This window comes from Lepus europaeus, chromosome 19, assembly GCF_033115175.1.
Source record: "Lepus europaeus isolate LE1 chromosome 19, mLepTim1.pri, whole genome shotgun sequence".
NCBI classification, from domain to species: Eukaryota; Metazoa; Chordata; class Mammalia; order Lagomorpha; family Leporidae; genus Lepus; species Lepus europaeus.
The window spans coordinates 51,465,003-51,479,986 of NC_084845.1; the positions used below are offsets into that span (position 1 = coordinate 51,465,003).

At 41.3% G+C, this 14,984-nt stretch overlaps 1 protein-coding gene across 1 annotated transcript in view; it reads right to left on the bottom strand.

Moving 5' to 3' along the window:
- CDH11 (cadherin 11) overlaps nt 1-14,984 on the bottom strand; it is a 163,770-nt gene that overhangs the window by 40,670 nt on the left and 108,116 nt on the right. The window contains exons 3-6 of the mRNA XM_062177383.1: nt 11,893-12,291; nt 6,574-6,868; nt 4,397-4,516; nt 2,359-2,526 (exon numbers count right to left, since the gene is read on the bottom strand). Coding sequence (XP_062033367.1) covers nt 2,359-2,526; nt 4,397-4,516; nt 6,574-6,868; nt 11,893-12,120 — 811 coding nt within the window. The 5' untranslated portion in view covers nt 12,121-12,291. The remainder of the gene's footprint in view (nt 1-2,358; nt 2,527-4,396; nt 4,517-6,573; nt 6,869-11,892; nt 12,292-14,984) is intronic.

The following is a 14,984-nucleotide window of genomic DNA, read 5'->3' on the forward strand; positions in this document are numbered from 1 at the left end:
CTTTCAATTCCTTTCAGGAGCTATTGTGCGCTACAAGGGACATATTTAGTTGCCTGCTTTGTTCTCTCATTTACAAGAAGTGCCATCTCTCTGGTAATAAATCCATAAGTTCTAATGAAAAAGAAAGATTTCCATGGTTAACACCTTATACTAATGGTACCAGCATCATTTATAATCACACAATACCTTTATATATTCCCATACACACAAAAACATATTTGTGTTCAAATTCTGGCTTTGTGACATTCTTCGGTCAACATACTGCATTTTTCATGGAGGCTAATTCTATCTGTACGATGTACACTGCTTTAGAGGTTTACAACAGTAGTGATTATCAGTTAAATGGTGGTAGTTGTAATAATGGTTATTAGTAACAACCTTTCAAAATCAGCTTTTCCTTTCAGTTGCCTTGGCAATACTATACGTTTTGTAGCGCAGTCACAATCTCCCAGATAACAATGGCTAATGCTGCCTAATAATTTATATCAGGGGCTGGCGCTGTAGTGCAGCAGGTTAAGCTGCCATCTGCAGTGCTGGCATTATGAACCATATGAGCACTGGGTCAAGTCCAGGCTGCTCAGCTTCCAATCCAGTTCCCTACTAATGTGCCTGGGAAAGCAGTGGAAGATAGCTTAAGTCCTTGGGCCCCTGCATCCATGTGGGAGACTTGGATGAAGCTCCTGGCTCCTGGGTCTGGCCTGGCAGTCATTTAGGGGAGTAAACCAGTGAATGGAAGATCTAAATCTCTCTGTCTCTCCCTCTCTGTCTGTCTCTATAACTCTGACTTTCAAATAAATAAATAAATCTTTAAAAAAATCTGTTGTCAGTGTATAAGATCTTAGACCAGTTTGTTTGCTTCTAACAATAATCCTATTAATTAGGAACTGTAGAAGACTGCATTTTCCAAAAATGACCAAAACAATATATTTGACAGTCCTTCCATTGAAGGGCGATGTCTACATGAATTTCTCTTAACTTTGGGCAGGACGTGATTACAGTGGAAACTATACGCTATGACTTCTGAAGTGAATTCGCAACAAACAATGGTTTCTTCCTGGTGCCATTGGGGTTCTTGGCCTCAGAATCCAGCCCTGAAGAGGCCCAGAACCCACACCCACTTGCTGGGCATGTGAGGAAGCCATCTTAAGTCTGCCAGCCCTAGTGAGCAGTCCCCAGCTGATGCTGTGGGAAACCCAGACCAGCTCTCTCCTCCAAGCCTTGTGCAAATGCTGGACTCATGGCAAAAATCAAAGATGACTAAGGTATTTAAACCACTAAATTCCAGAGTTTGCTTCAGAGTAGTAACCAGCAGATTCAGGTATTGTCCAGATTAGAAATGAGAATGCTGAGGGAGAGAAATGTTAATGAATGACTAGTTTGCATCACCAGTTCCTGGCAAAATACCTAGCAAGGCAGATTTTATGCTTCCAGAATCAGGAGAATTTTTATATTTCCTTTTTCTCCCACAGCCTCTACTCCAGTGAAGTTTTTTGGTGATGTTATTATCCTGTTTTGGGGTTTGTTTTTATATAAGAATGCTCTTTTGAGTAATATAATGGCTTAGTGTTTTCTAATTATATTTTTCATACCCAGATAGATTATTCACTTAGGACAGAGGCACTCAAATAATGTGGGAAAATGATTGCCTCCCAGACTGCTGGTGGATGGAGGGTTCAGCTCACCCAGCTGCATCAATATAATCATATAAATTAAACTTCTTATACTGACATCTCAACTATCAACATAATGTAGTGAATAGTAGCATAATACGAAACATATCACTGAATAGAGAGAAAATCTTATTGTTTTGCCTTGGTCAAGTTACACAAGCCTCCCCCGGCCTCCCTTCCAGCTTTTGTGACGTGCACAGAATACTTGCCCTGGCCACCTCACAGGGATTTTTATTGCCAGAATCAGGGACGATAGCATATGTACAAAATAATGTGAGTGAAAATGCTTTGAAAAACTCTATGTAAGATATTATCCATCCATAAACAAATATAGGTATATGTTTTATAAAGATGAAACAAAACGTATCTATAGTTTTATGAATAAATATTCCTTTTCATAAGTATTAATTCTTGAGTAATATATTGTCTCAATTGTAATTGAAAATACTAATTTACCTTCAATTAAACTCAAATGTATAAAGGGAACACTGAAACTCATTGTGATTTCTTTGTAAGTCTAATAGTACAAGTAAAAACTATAATAATTAAAATGGGGGGGGGGGGAAGAATGGTCTTAACAGCCCCCGTCGTCTTCATTTTTTGTTTCTGAATAAGCAGGAATGGGCAGAGAAGACAGGGAAGTGGCTGCAGCTCGGTTGAGAAGTGAAAGCCAAGCCCACGTACTTACTCTGCGGAAACTTGGGCGGGTTGTCGTTGACGTCAGTCAGGGTGATCGTCACTTTGGTTGTCCCTGAGAGTCCGCCCATGTGCCCGCCCATATCCTTGGCCTGGATCACCACATGGTACTCCTCCTTGGCTTCCCTGTCCATGTTGGGAAGGGCTGTCCTGATGATACCTGGATAGTAAGCAGGAAGCATTAAACACATTGATTTATCATAACATTATAATAACAGAAGAATAGGAGACACTCAGGAAGCAAAGTTGAATAAAACAATCCATGCCCTCAGGAGCCATTTCATTCATTTTTGTTGTTTTACAAATTTCAGGGTACATGAAAGCAGTAGCTTCATTCTTCTCAGGGATAATGATACTAAAGACTGAAATATTTGAGTCCCCATGACAGAGGTATACATGAGGCAAACCTACACTTCTGGACCTCAAGCAGATTCTTTCTGAAGTCTACTCCTGCATGCAAGTCTTAGAAACATTTCTACGGTCTACATCAGTACTAAGGTGGCACATATTTCATGCTATACATTAATATATTAATAATTTTCAAAAAAAAGAGGACCAAATGGGTTCATAAAATACACACAATGCTTTTTACATATTCTTACTGTATACTGTCACCTATCACTGATGACAATGATAAATTAATGACTCAATTCTACATGATCCCTTTATACTGCCTCATGATTTCCATGAAAATGACGCTCACTTAAATCTCTAGGGAACATGTGGGAGCTTCCTTCTCTGTAGATACGTGACGCTTATAGTGAAAACATGAAGAAAGCACTGTGGACGCCTCAGTTCTTATCACTTTCTTACTCCCTGAGGTTCCTATGTTTCTGTACAAAGCCTGGAAACTCATTTTTCTTGGTAGGATCAAAGTGGTGATTCCTAACCATGAGTCCCTGAGGAAAAGCGAGTTGTAAATTTTAACATTCAAGAGTCTAGATGATATTCCATGTTTAACCTTGGGTAACCTAGAAAGGCAAATTACAAATGCTTTTGATGAAATAGCAAGTAACTCTATAAATTAGATTCTGAAGCAGGGTGGCTACATGTATATATATATATGTATATATACATATGTGTGTGTGTGAAAGCTGTATTAAGAAAATGAGCAAAATTGGTATACCATGTGCATATGTACACATACATATGCATGAGGAATCTTCAAGAAGTTCATGGAAATGTGTATTATGAAAATAGTTTTGTACTAAATAATAACTCAAAAAATTTTGCACCAAATAATAGTTAATTCCATTCTTCATGAACTTTCTGAGGTCCCCTTGTGTGTGTGTGTATGTGTGTGTATGTGTTTGTATTTGACAACTTTTAACTCTAACAATAAATGCAGATTACTTGTAGCTGTCTTTCAAAAATATAGGACATGGTGTGGAAAAAACTAAGGATCCTTAAGAAAATATTGGGTACTAGCAGTTTCAGATAATTTCAATGTTTATTGTAGTTGAGAGTTGAATTGTGTACAAATTTAGTGAAACATTTTGCTTTGGGTTGTTGTATTTATTCAATGTTTTGGTTTGCAGAGCATTCTTTTTGAATGCTAATGTACACTGGAACTCTATAAGCACAGTATAAGGGATGAGGGAATGTGCTTCTCCTAAATGAACTTGAATGTTAACAGCCTCCCCTAACACCCATCCTTCACAGTGGTCTTTGATGCATGTTTTGAGGGCTGCTAGTTTTTATACCAGTGTTCAACTTCTATCGTGTCTTCACTAGAGTTTACAGTTTCAGATATTTCTGACATTAAAGCTGAATTTTAAGATTATATTTGCTATTGTGCATTGTAAAGTATGGGCAGAAACAACAATATTTGCAATATTGCCAACTCTAGACAAGGGACATGCACAGGGCCTAATATTCACACTATCCCTGTAAGATGTCCCTCTTAATTCCATATATATATATATATATTTTTTTTTTTTTAAGAAAATTGAGAACCCAATAGGCTTAGTGAGCAGGCTTGGATTCCATATTCCCACAGGGTCACAAATCACAAGGACGTTCCACAGTACCTGTTTGTGCCTCCACTGAGAAGTAGGGTTGTCCTTCAAGGATACTATACACTAACTTGGCGCTATTTCCATAGGTAGGATCATCTGCATCCGAAGCTGTCACCTGGATTACCGATGTTCCTTGAAAATGGAATAAATTAATGAGCCATATCCCCTTAGCTTTTCAAGTTACATTCTTATTTACAAAGTTTCATTTTAAAATTAAACTCTGAAGACAGCCCTACAATTATTCAACATGTTCTCATTTTCTAGAGTTGAGATGCAAAACAATCTTCCTTCTTTCCTTCTTTAAAAAAAAATACAGTTCCCATAGTTTAAAAATAAACAGTAGATATTCACAGCACACCGTGCTATTTGATAGTTAATAATATGAACATTATTGTAAAAACATTCCAAGACCCATGCAATTGAAATGTTCAGTATATCAAATAATTAAATAAAAATCTTCCCAAAGAGTATAATAAATGGTAATTAATGATGAATTGCTTTTCATGAAAGGACAGAGTGCAATCTTCCATCTGTAGCAGAGCAGTAAATACATCATTTTATTGTTGCTTTGCATGCAATAAAATTGCTGCTAATACTACATTTTAATTAATTTATGGCTATAAATATTGTGCGGAATGTTGTTCCCCACTGGCATGAAAATTGTATCTTCCCACCTCTAAAGGTCTGGTAGCCACCAGCAGACATCTGGTGAGATCTAAGGCAAGCAATCATGGTCCAGAATAAAGGGAAACTATGGAATGGAAGGAAGATGGGATTCTATTTTCCCTTAAACAAAACAAAAAAATATCTCCTGTTCCTTGCTGACTACAAGTTAGCAAGCTTCTGGGACATGACCCATTGGAATTCAGATCTGAGAGAGAAGCGAGAAGGAAAAAACTAGCAATCATTGACTTTCTCTGTGCCAGGCATTGCTTGGGGCACATTCCTTATATCCTGCCAGCACCCCTGTAGCAAGCATGTTTTGCATCCTTTGGACTTGTGAGAAATAAGATGTGAGGGCTGGTAAAGTTTTTAATGTATGTAATGTTATTGCCAGAGACAAGACTATAACACAACACAGCACTTCATGAAACCCAAGTTCTTTCTGTGACATTTCATCAGAGGGGTAAGGGAGTCCGTTTACGCAGACTCTGCCTACCCCCTAATTTATAAGGTTGTCAGTAATACTCCTGCAGTGTAAAAGTAAATATCGCTTTTTTCTAATGACTTTCATTCTTTATTTCATGCAAATAACCTTTCTCAAGTTCCTCCTGAGTGCCAGGCATTATCTGAGGCAGTGGAAGTTTAGAGAGGAAACACCGTCAGGGCATGGCTAGAGAAATTACTGATTCTTATATGTAATTTATTTCTAGAACTCCACTAAGTTCTTTACAAAGATTTATATTTTATATTTTATTTGTTTGCTAATACAAGGCACATTTCTCAAAAGATCATGATTACGGGCATTCTATGAAGTCAAATGAAAGTAGTTTCTAGGAGAAGGTGCTCATTGAAGAAAAACTCTACAGTGTTATCCATTACCAATGTAATGTGTCTTAAAACATATTGAAAATAAATACTTATTTCTGAATTAATAAATGGTGACACAGTGGTTATATGTGAATTCTGGATCCACTGGATAGCTCAGATGACTATGGACACATTATTTAATCTGTTTATGGTTTGAGTTTCCCATATATAAACTATGGCAACTGAACTCACTTCACTGTGAAAATTAACCTTTGGAAAAATTAAATAAAATAGTGCATAAAAATCATGAATTAGTATGCTCCTTACGTAGAACAAACATTAATATTTCTACTACTTATTAAGCCTAAGTATGTCCTAGTGACTGGATGACCAGAAATCGTTATTCCCCTTTTACAGAGGAAGGGACTAAGACTAAAGGAATGGATATAACTGGTTCACACAGCTAATAAGCATAAAGACCAGGTTACTCAGATTCAATCGAATTCTTCCCACTCCACTTTTATTCATGCTTTACAAACTCAGATTTTAAAACCTGAAGGTCATACTAAATATTTGAAATTGCTGCATATACAATGATTTTGTTTGTTATTTTTTATGACAGTGTAAGTTCTACTGCCTGATTTGGAAAAACAGGTACAAGCCCACCCACTCACAGACACCCAGCGGGGAATTGGAACAGGTCTCTCCCACTTACGCACCCACATTGGACCTCTCAGGCACGTTGGCATGGTAGGTCTCATGCAGGAATTCTGGAGGGTTGTCATTAATGTCCTGGACTTTGACGATGAATTCTGATGGTGGCTCCAGTGGCCGGTTAGTGTCCCTGTCCACCGCCTGAGCCATCAGTGTGTACTGGGCTCTCTCCTCTCGGTCCAATGTCTTGGTTGCATGAATGTTCCCTGATTTGTCATCTATCACAAAAATGGTTCCAGCTCCTTCACCTGAGAGAATGTATTTAATGTTCCCATCACCAGAGTCAATATCGGAATGAAGCTAGGAAAAGAGAAATTGAAATTTGTTATTCCATGGGGAATGCAATAGGGAGATAGAGACTCACACACTGATTGCTGTAAATGCTGTGTGAGCATGCATGCACAAAAATATACATACCACAACAGGCATAGTTCCACTCTCATTTTACAAATGAAGAAATAGTCTTACAGAGTATCATTGTCTTGACCAAGTTTACACAGTTGGGGAACAGTAAGACTAGGTTTCAAAAAAAAATTAATTCTAAGAATTATGTTCTTCTTCCTTCTCTGCACATATACAAAATATATACATATACATATACATATATATATATATATTTGTTAACAGCTACTTTGAAACAGTTGTAGGCACATTTATAAAAATATAAACGAATATGCACTGTGTAAAACTCCCATTCCATTTTCCCTATTCAGAGGCTACCATTATTGCAATTTCTTGTGAATCCTCTAAGAGACATTATGTTCTATGAGCATGCAAGAATATTTATACAAAACATGCATGCCATTAGTTTATTCTTATACAACAAAGTTCCATAGTGCACACATCATTCTTCTGCTCACTGTTTTCCTTTCACAATAAATTCAGGTGACTCCCACATGAGTAAAGGCAGGTCCACCTCATCCACTGTACAAATGTGACCATTGTTCGTTTCAGCAATCCTCTTCCCAAGGACACTTAGATTGCTTGTAAGCTTTTGTTATGATAACAATTGAATTGATAAGCGTCTCCCAGAAGACCTGCCATGTGTCATAATACTAGGTTCTGAGCATGTGGTCTGCCTGAAAGAAGCATTCAAACTAACCGTAAAGGATGAGAATCCAAGTCCTTAGACCCCAGAAAGAACAGTTAATATCCTTGAGTTTTTCACCTCTTTGACAAAACCTAGAGATGAGATAATGCTGAACTAATCCAAAAGAAATCATCTTGGTGTCCTAACAGCCACTCCTACCCCTTTGTGTGCTAACGTGCTCTGTGCTTTGATAGTTGGACATCCCCCAAAGCCCATATCTGATTTTCCTGTAGCAATGAACTCCCCACTCTCCCGTGTCGCCCAGCCCCAGTTTATGCAACTGTCATCTGCATTGCCATCATCACGCCATTTGTGGGAATAAGCATTGATTTTCACTGCCCTCTTAGGCTTCAAGAGTGGCCTTGAGTCTACCCTCTCCATTAGAAAACCCACTGTAAGCTAAAATGTTTTATTCAAATGGCACTTAAAATAATAATTATTAGAATTATTGTCATTTAACGTGATAAAAGTAACATGATTTTACTAATACATCTCAATAACATTATTAATGATACTGGAATTATTGTTATGAAATCAAGACCTAGGGAACTTGTCCAATCACAAAGCATGATCGCTCATATTGCTTTTGGAAATTTTCATATTGTTTCGATTTCCAAAAATATATCTAATTGATTTTCAGAGCTTCAGTGAAATGTTCAATATTCTAGTTTGGGGGATACATGTAGGTACAAACTACAAAGACCGTTTGTTTATCATCCATAGTGTTTCTCTGGGAGAAAAAAAAAAAGGTATACTTCCTTCAGTATTTGCTATTCATAGCAAGCTTTGTATAGGCATCAAATTATGGCTAAAACATTTCTTATGAATAAGACAGTTTGTGAGTGAAATACAAAGCTGTTTGAGAGCCTGAGATGGACAAGCTGAATTGCTCTAATCTTCCTACAAGTCTCCTCAGTGAAGGCTTGGTGCCTGCTCCCTATATCCCTGAACAACTTGTGTTTGTCTTTTCCATGCTTCAGACTTAGCAAAAGTTAAGGACTCAGTTTTGTGAATGAGTAACAAAAATAAACACAATGCTGACTTGCAGGGAATTCCCTAGACAATGAAAGTTGCTGGGGGTTTTCTTGTGTTACACATCAATTTGGCAAATTTCTTGGGAATTAAACAGATGTATTTCACAATCAGTCCAATAACTGAAAATTTTACCAAACATACTCTTCATTATTTTTTCTACCTTGTTTGCAGATTTGAAAGTTGTACATAAATCCTCTTTTATTCTAACAAACATGATCTATATAACTGACAATGATATTTACTAGATTCCACACAAAAAGCAGCTTGGGAACCACTCAGGGCTATCAAGGGATCTCACTGCTGAGGCTTACACAGCCAATTCTTAGCTCCAAAACTGATGACTTCCCCTCTGTGTAGCACAGCATGACACAAGCTGTGTTTCCTACAGGAAACTCAAAAATCTAAGGTTTGCCAAATTTCACTTTTTTTCAGGGCATCTTAAAGCACTCAACCTAGAAAGTCATCAAATCAGAGATTGTTAGGGAACAATCAGCTACTCCATTTGCTCTATTTATGTGGTACTATCTCAGCACTATTTTGAAAGGAAGATCCACAAGATAAACCACCTTATTTCTTTTTCTCCCATCCAATCTGACATCAGACTCATTCTCCCTTGCCTGGCTTTTGAATATTGCACACATTGAGTGATGCCAGGGTTTTCCTTTATTCTCTCCCAACCCCCTTCCCCTTGCTTTTGCTTTTACCAGGATCCCTTCTGGTAGACAGAACAATTACTTGCTCCACAGTGGTGCCCAAGTGGTTCTCCAAGTCCTGCAGCTTTTGCAGCTCCACCTCCACCTCACCTCTGCCCAACATTCCCACTGCTTCCCACTGAGAAAGTCCCTAAGGTAGCAGCTGCTCTGTCCTCAGAATGATTTATGCACAGCTCTCCACATCACTGAAGCCACATAGTCCCTGCAGCTGCCCATGTCTTCTCTGGGCACACAGCCCGTCTTCTCCACTTTGGGAATTCTAATACCAATTATTTTCCCCTGGTTCCATTTCCTAAGTCTATTTGAATCTTCCCATTTTGTGTATAAATGAGTTAAACTCTTACTCCTTAGGCATCTTTTCAAGAATACATATCCCCAACCCTAAATAATATTATTGAGAGTCTAACATGAACCCCCTCCAAAGGTGTCAACCACAAACATATGGGGTGCTATTCTCATGTTGAAAAAATGTTGAAATTCCTGGAGCTCAGTCATGTACACCCCTCAAATCTACTTTTGCCCCTTTTCCTTTTCACTGGATAACTTGATCATATTCCAGGCCACAAGTTACTGCCATGTTCCTCACAAAACCTTCCTCCATGTTTCTCAAATGTTACCATATAAATCTATGATCACTTAATACTGAGGTTCTTCATTACCCTACTTCTCATTTTAGTAATTTATAGTCAGAGTGTTATCATCTGTAGGTTCACTTGTCAAATGCCTGCAACAGTCTGTGCTGGGACAAGCAGGTGTCAAGAGACAGGAACTCAATCTAAATCATTCAAATGGGTGGCAGGGATCCAACTATTTCAGCCATAATGAGATGCCTCCTGTTACATGTTAGCAAGAAACTGAAATAGGGAACCATAGCCAGGACTCAAGCCAGGCATTCCAATATGAGAAGTGGACTTCCCCAGCCATGCCTTAACCACTGTGCCAAGTGCTTACCACATCCTGAACTTCTTAAGATCAGGAGTTATCTTATCTTAGTTCACTACCTGCCTATCAGTCCATTTGTACATGGTAAGATTTCATTTCTTGGGGCCAGTGCTGTGGCATAGTGGGTTAAGCCACCACCTGCAGTGCTGGTATCCCATATGGGCACTGGTTTGAGACCCAACTGCTCCACTTCTTCTTTTTTTTTTTTTTCTTTAGAAATTTTGGTGTTTCTTTTTTTTAAGAGATTTATTTATTTATTTGAAAGGCAAAGTTACAGAGAGGCAGAGGAAGAGAGAGAGCGGGGTCTTCCATCAGCTGGGTCATTCCCCAAATGGCCACAATGGCTGGAGCTGGGTGGATCTGAAGCCAGGAGCCGGGAGCTTCTTCTAGGTCTCCCACGTGGGTGCAGGGGCCCAAGGACTTGGACCACCTTCTGCTGCTTTCCCAGGCCATAGCAGAGAGCTGGATCAGCCAGACTCGAACTGGTGTCCAACTGGGATGCCAGCACCGCAGGCAGCTGCTTTACCAGCTATGCCATAGCACCAGCCCCGGCTGCTCCAGTTCTGATCCAGCTTTCTGCTCTGCCTGAGAAAGCAGTAGAAGACAGCTCAAGAGCTTAGGCCCTTGGACCTGCATGGGAGACCCAGAAGAAGCTCCTGGCTCCTGTCTTCGGATTGGCCCACCTCTGGCCATGGCACCCATTTGAGGAGTGAACCAGTGGGTAAAAGACCTCTCTCTCTGCCTCTGCTCTGCCTCTGTTTGTCTGTAACTCTGCCTTTCAAATAAACAAATAAATATTTAAAAATAGATATCATTTCTTAGGCTTATACACACTTATCTCATTGTGGGTAATGTAACTGTCCTCTGAAAGACAGCTGTTTGTACACCATGAATGAATACAATCTTTCAAACATGTTTTTGACTCCCTTTCTACACTTGCACCTTCTTGGAGGGATACACAGTGAGTGCAGAACCTGAGCAGTGTTAAGAATCCGAAGCCTCCCCAAATGGCCTTTGCCATCACTATGACAATGAGGACAACACCATACCCATCTTTGTGATGTGCATTTGCCTATCTCTTCAAATGTGAGCTTAGTACCAGCACCTGCAATGTAGTTTAGAATCTATTGAGGGGGACAGAAAAATCAGAGATATGTGTGATGAAGAGAAGAAAACTAGGATGTAAAGAGTACAGAGGGTTATGAGAACACAAAGAAGAGTCATCCAAGGTGAGGTGAGGGTGTGGTCAAGGTCATGACCCCACTGTCGAATGGCTAAATGAATTATGAGCATTTCCTTCAATGGGCTCTTACCTAAGCATTAAAAGTGCAGATTTTGTGGCACAATGGTAAGTGGAAAACAGAAGCTATCTCAACATGGATAAGGCTGAATTTATAAGCAGCCCAGAAGGATGTGTATGCAATGACTTTGGTATTTAGCTGACAGCAGACCATCAATACTTTCCTTCTTAGATTTTTTTTCCCATAGGCTACTATTCCAGAGGTAGAAAGAGATAAACAAAGACTAAAAGGAGGTAGCATTACCCTGCCCACGAGCACGGGGTCAGGTCCGGTGTACTCCTCTATCACGAAGAACTGGTTCCAGACCCAGCCTCTCTTGGAGCGCTGCAGCACCTGGCCCTCCTTGCCCTTCTCATGGTGCCCGTGGAACGAGGGCCGCAGGTGGCTCCGCCATTCCGGGCTGAATGCCTGGCTGTGGCACAGCATGCCCAGGCACACCAGGGCAGCTTGTAAACAGTAATTCTCCTTCATTTTTGGTTATGTGGTAGGCACAGGAGAAAGCGGCTGTCACCCCTTCTGCAAGCCGTGTGGCGATCCTTCCAACGGTGGCCTCCAGACGTGTCACACAGACTTCTCTTGGAACAGAATGTCTCCACTTGCTGAGCACATCACGTCAGGGGTGCCCACTTCCCCAGTCAGGTTCTGCAAGCAGAGGGAGAGAGAGGTTAGACTGACTTCAGACTCCATCCTCACCTCATTTCAGCTCTATTCGGTAAAAGCTTACCAATAGCATCTGTTTTACTACTTGCCAGTTTGGGACAAGGTAGCTTCTTTGAATTCAGTTTGCTCATTATCAAATGGGAATCAGACTCATACACACTACAAGGTCATCACGGGAATTAAATGATTAATGCATGTAAGTCTTTTAGTACAATTCCTAACACAAACACATGTTCTATATTTATCTGTTATTGTAATTGATCAGGAATGTGCTTTGATATGTTTTTAAAGATTTATTTATTGCAAAACAGAGTTACAGATACACAGGGAGAGATATAGAGAGAGACAGATCTTCCAAATGGCAGCCAGGGCCTGGCCAGGCTGAAGCCAGGAGTTAGGAGCTTCTTCAGGGTCTCCCATGTGGGTGCAGGGGCCCAAACACTAGGACCATCTTCCACTTTTTTCCCAGGCCGTTAGTGGGGAACTGGATTGGAAGTGGAGCAGCCAGGACTCACACTGGCACCCATATGGGATGCTAGCATCACAGGTGGTGGTTTTACCAGCTACACCACAATGCCGACCTCTTGATAGGTTTTTGTAATGGGAAAATGGTGCATTATGGGAGCTCAAGAGAGGGGAATCTTTCTAGAGGACAGGATGGCTCGGTTCAATTCTGAAGTGAGAATTACCATAATAAGAAGGAAAAGGAAGCTGAGGCTGTCATCATGGTACACTGGCTGCCACACCAGCATCACATAGGCATCCAATTTCATTGGGCCAGTTCAAGTCCCTACAGCTCCATTTCTGATCCACTTCCTGCTAATATGCATGGCAAGGCAGCAGATGATGAGCCTCTATCATCTGAACTCCATTTGGTCTGGCTTTGGCTTGGCTCAGATCTCAATGTTGGGGCCATTTAGGGAAATGAACCAGAAGATGCAAGATCTCGCTCTCTCTCTCTGCTTCTCCCTTCCTCTATGTTGCTCTACCTTTAAAATAAATAAATAAATCTTTAAAAAAATAAAAAGAAGGGAGTGAGGTCAGTGCTATGGCACAGAAGGGTTAGCCATGGCCAGCATCCCATACGGGTACCAGTTCAAGTCTCAGCTGCTCCACTTCGAATCCAGCTCCCTCCTAATGCAACTGGGAAAGCAGTTGCAGATGGTCCAACTTCCCTGGACCCCATGTGGGGGACCAGAAAAAGTCCTGGCTCCTGACTTAGGTCTGGTCCAGCTCCAGCCACTGTGGCCATTTGGCGGAGTGAACAAACTAATGGATGAAAAATACCTCTCTCTGGCCGGCGCCGTGGCTCACTAGGCTAATCCTCCGCCTAGCGGCGCCGGCACACCAGGTTCTAGTCCCGGTCGGGGCACCGATCCTATCCCGGTTGCCCCTCTTCCAGGCCAGCTCTCTGCTGTGGCCAGGGAGTGCAGTGGAGGATGGCCCAAGTGCTTGGGCTCTGCACCCCATGGGAGACCAGGAGAAGCACCTGGCTCCTGCCATCGGACCGGCGCGGTGCGCCGGCCGCAGCGCGCCTACTGCGGCGGCCATTGGAGGGTGAACCAACGGCAAGGGAAGACCTTTCTCTCTATCTCTCTCTCTCACTGTCCACTCTGCCTGTCAAAGAAAAAAAAAAAATACCTCTCTCTGTTTCTCCTCTCTGTAACACTGCCTTTCAAATAAATAAATTACTCTTTAAAAATTTAAAAAGAGCCAGAGCCGCCATTGCTCAATAGGCTAATCCTCCGCCTGCCGCGCCGGCACACCGGGTTCTAGTCCTGGTCGGGGTGCTGGATTCTGTCCCGGTTGCCCCTCTTTCAGTACAGCTCTCTGCTGTGGCCCGGGAGTGCAGTGGAGGATGGCCCAGGTCCTTGGGCCCTGCACCCGCATGGGAGACCAGGAGAAGCACCTGGCTCCTGGCTTCAGATCAGCACGGTGCAGCGGCTGCAGCACGCGGGCCGCAGTGGCCATTGAGGGGTGAACCAACGGAAAGAGGAAGACCTTTCTCTCTGTCTCTCTCTCTCTCACTGTCCACTCTACCTGTCTAAAAAAAAAAAAATCTCAGTAAAAATTTAAAAAGAAGGAAGAGAAAGTGATGCCATGCAGAAGGAACTACACATCCCAAATCCCAGAGGTCAAAAACACAGTATGTCTCAAAACCTTCAGCATGAAGTGGGGTGTAAAGGCAGGCAATGCATGTTGCTATAAGACAGCTTGGGACAGATCCTGAGAAACAACAGATAGTTACTAAAACATGTTGGAGAAATATAGGTGAAGTTACTCCTGACACATTGGTGGGTCAGCGAAGGTTACAGTGATCATTTAGGGCAATAGTGTCAATTCAATGAGCAAGATTAGCTCTTGTCTGGTCAGCGGTTCACTCAAAAAGCTGAAGATCCTCCATCAGCTTGGTAGTCTCATAAAGGATACTTGATAAGTTCTCTCAAACCAGAAGTAAAATAGCACAATATGCCCTAGAAGCTGGTTCAACAGTCTTCTCCTACTCATCAGTACAGAGGATGAGTTTCTAACATCTTCACCTTTCCACACTCCTTATGGGTTCCTGAGCACGGTCATTCCTGCCCCCTCTAGCACTCTGGTCCTTCTCTCCAGTCTTTAACTCCTGCTTCAAGTTCCTGGATTTAAGCTTTCTGGTGATGGAAGCTTAATTCTCC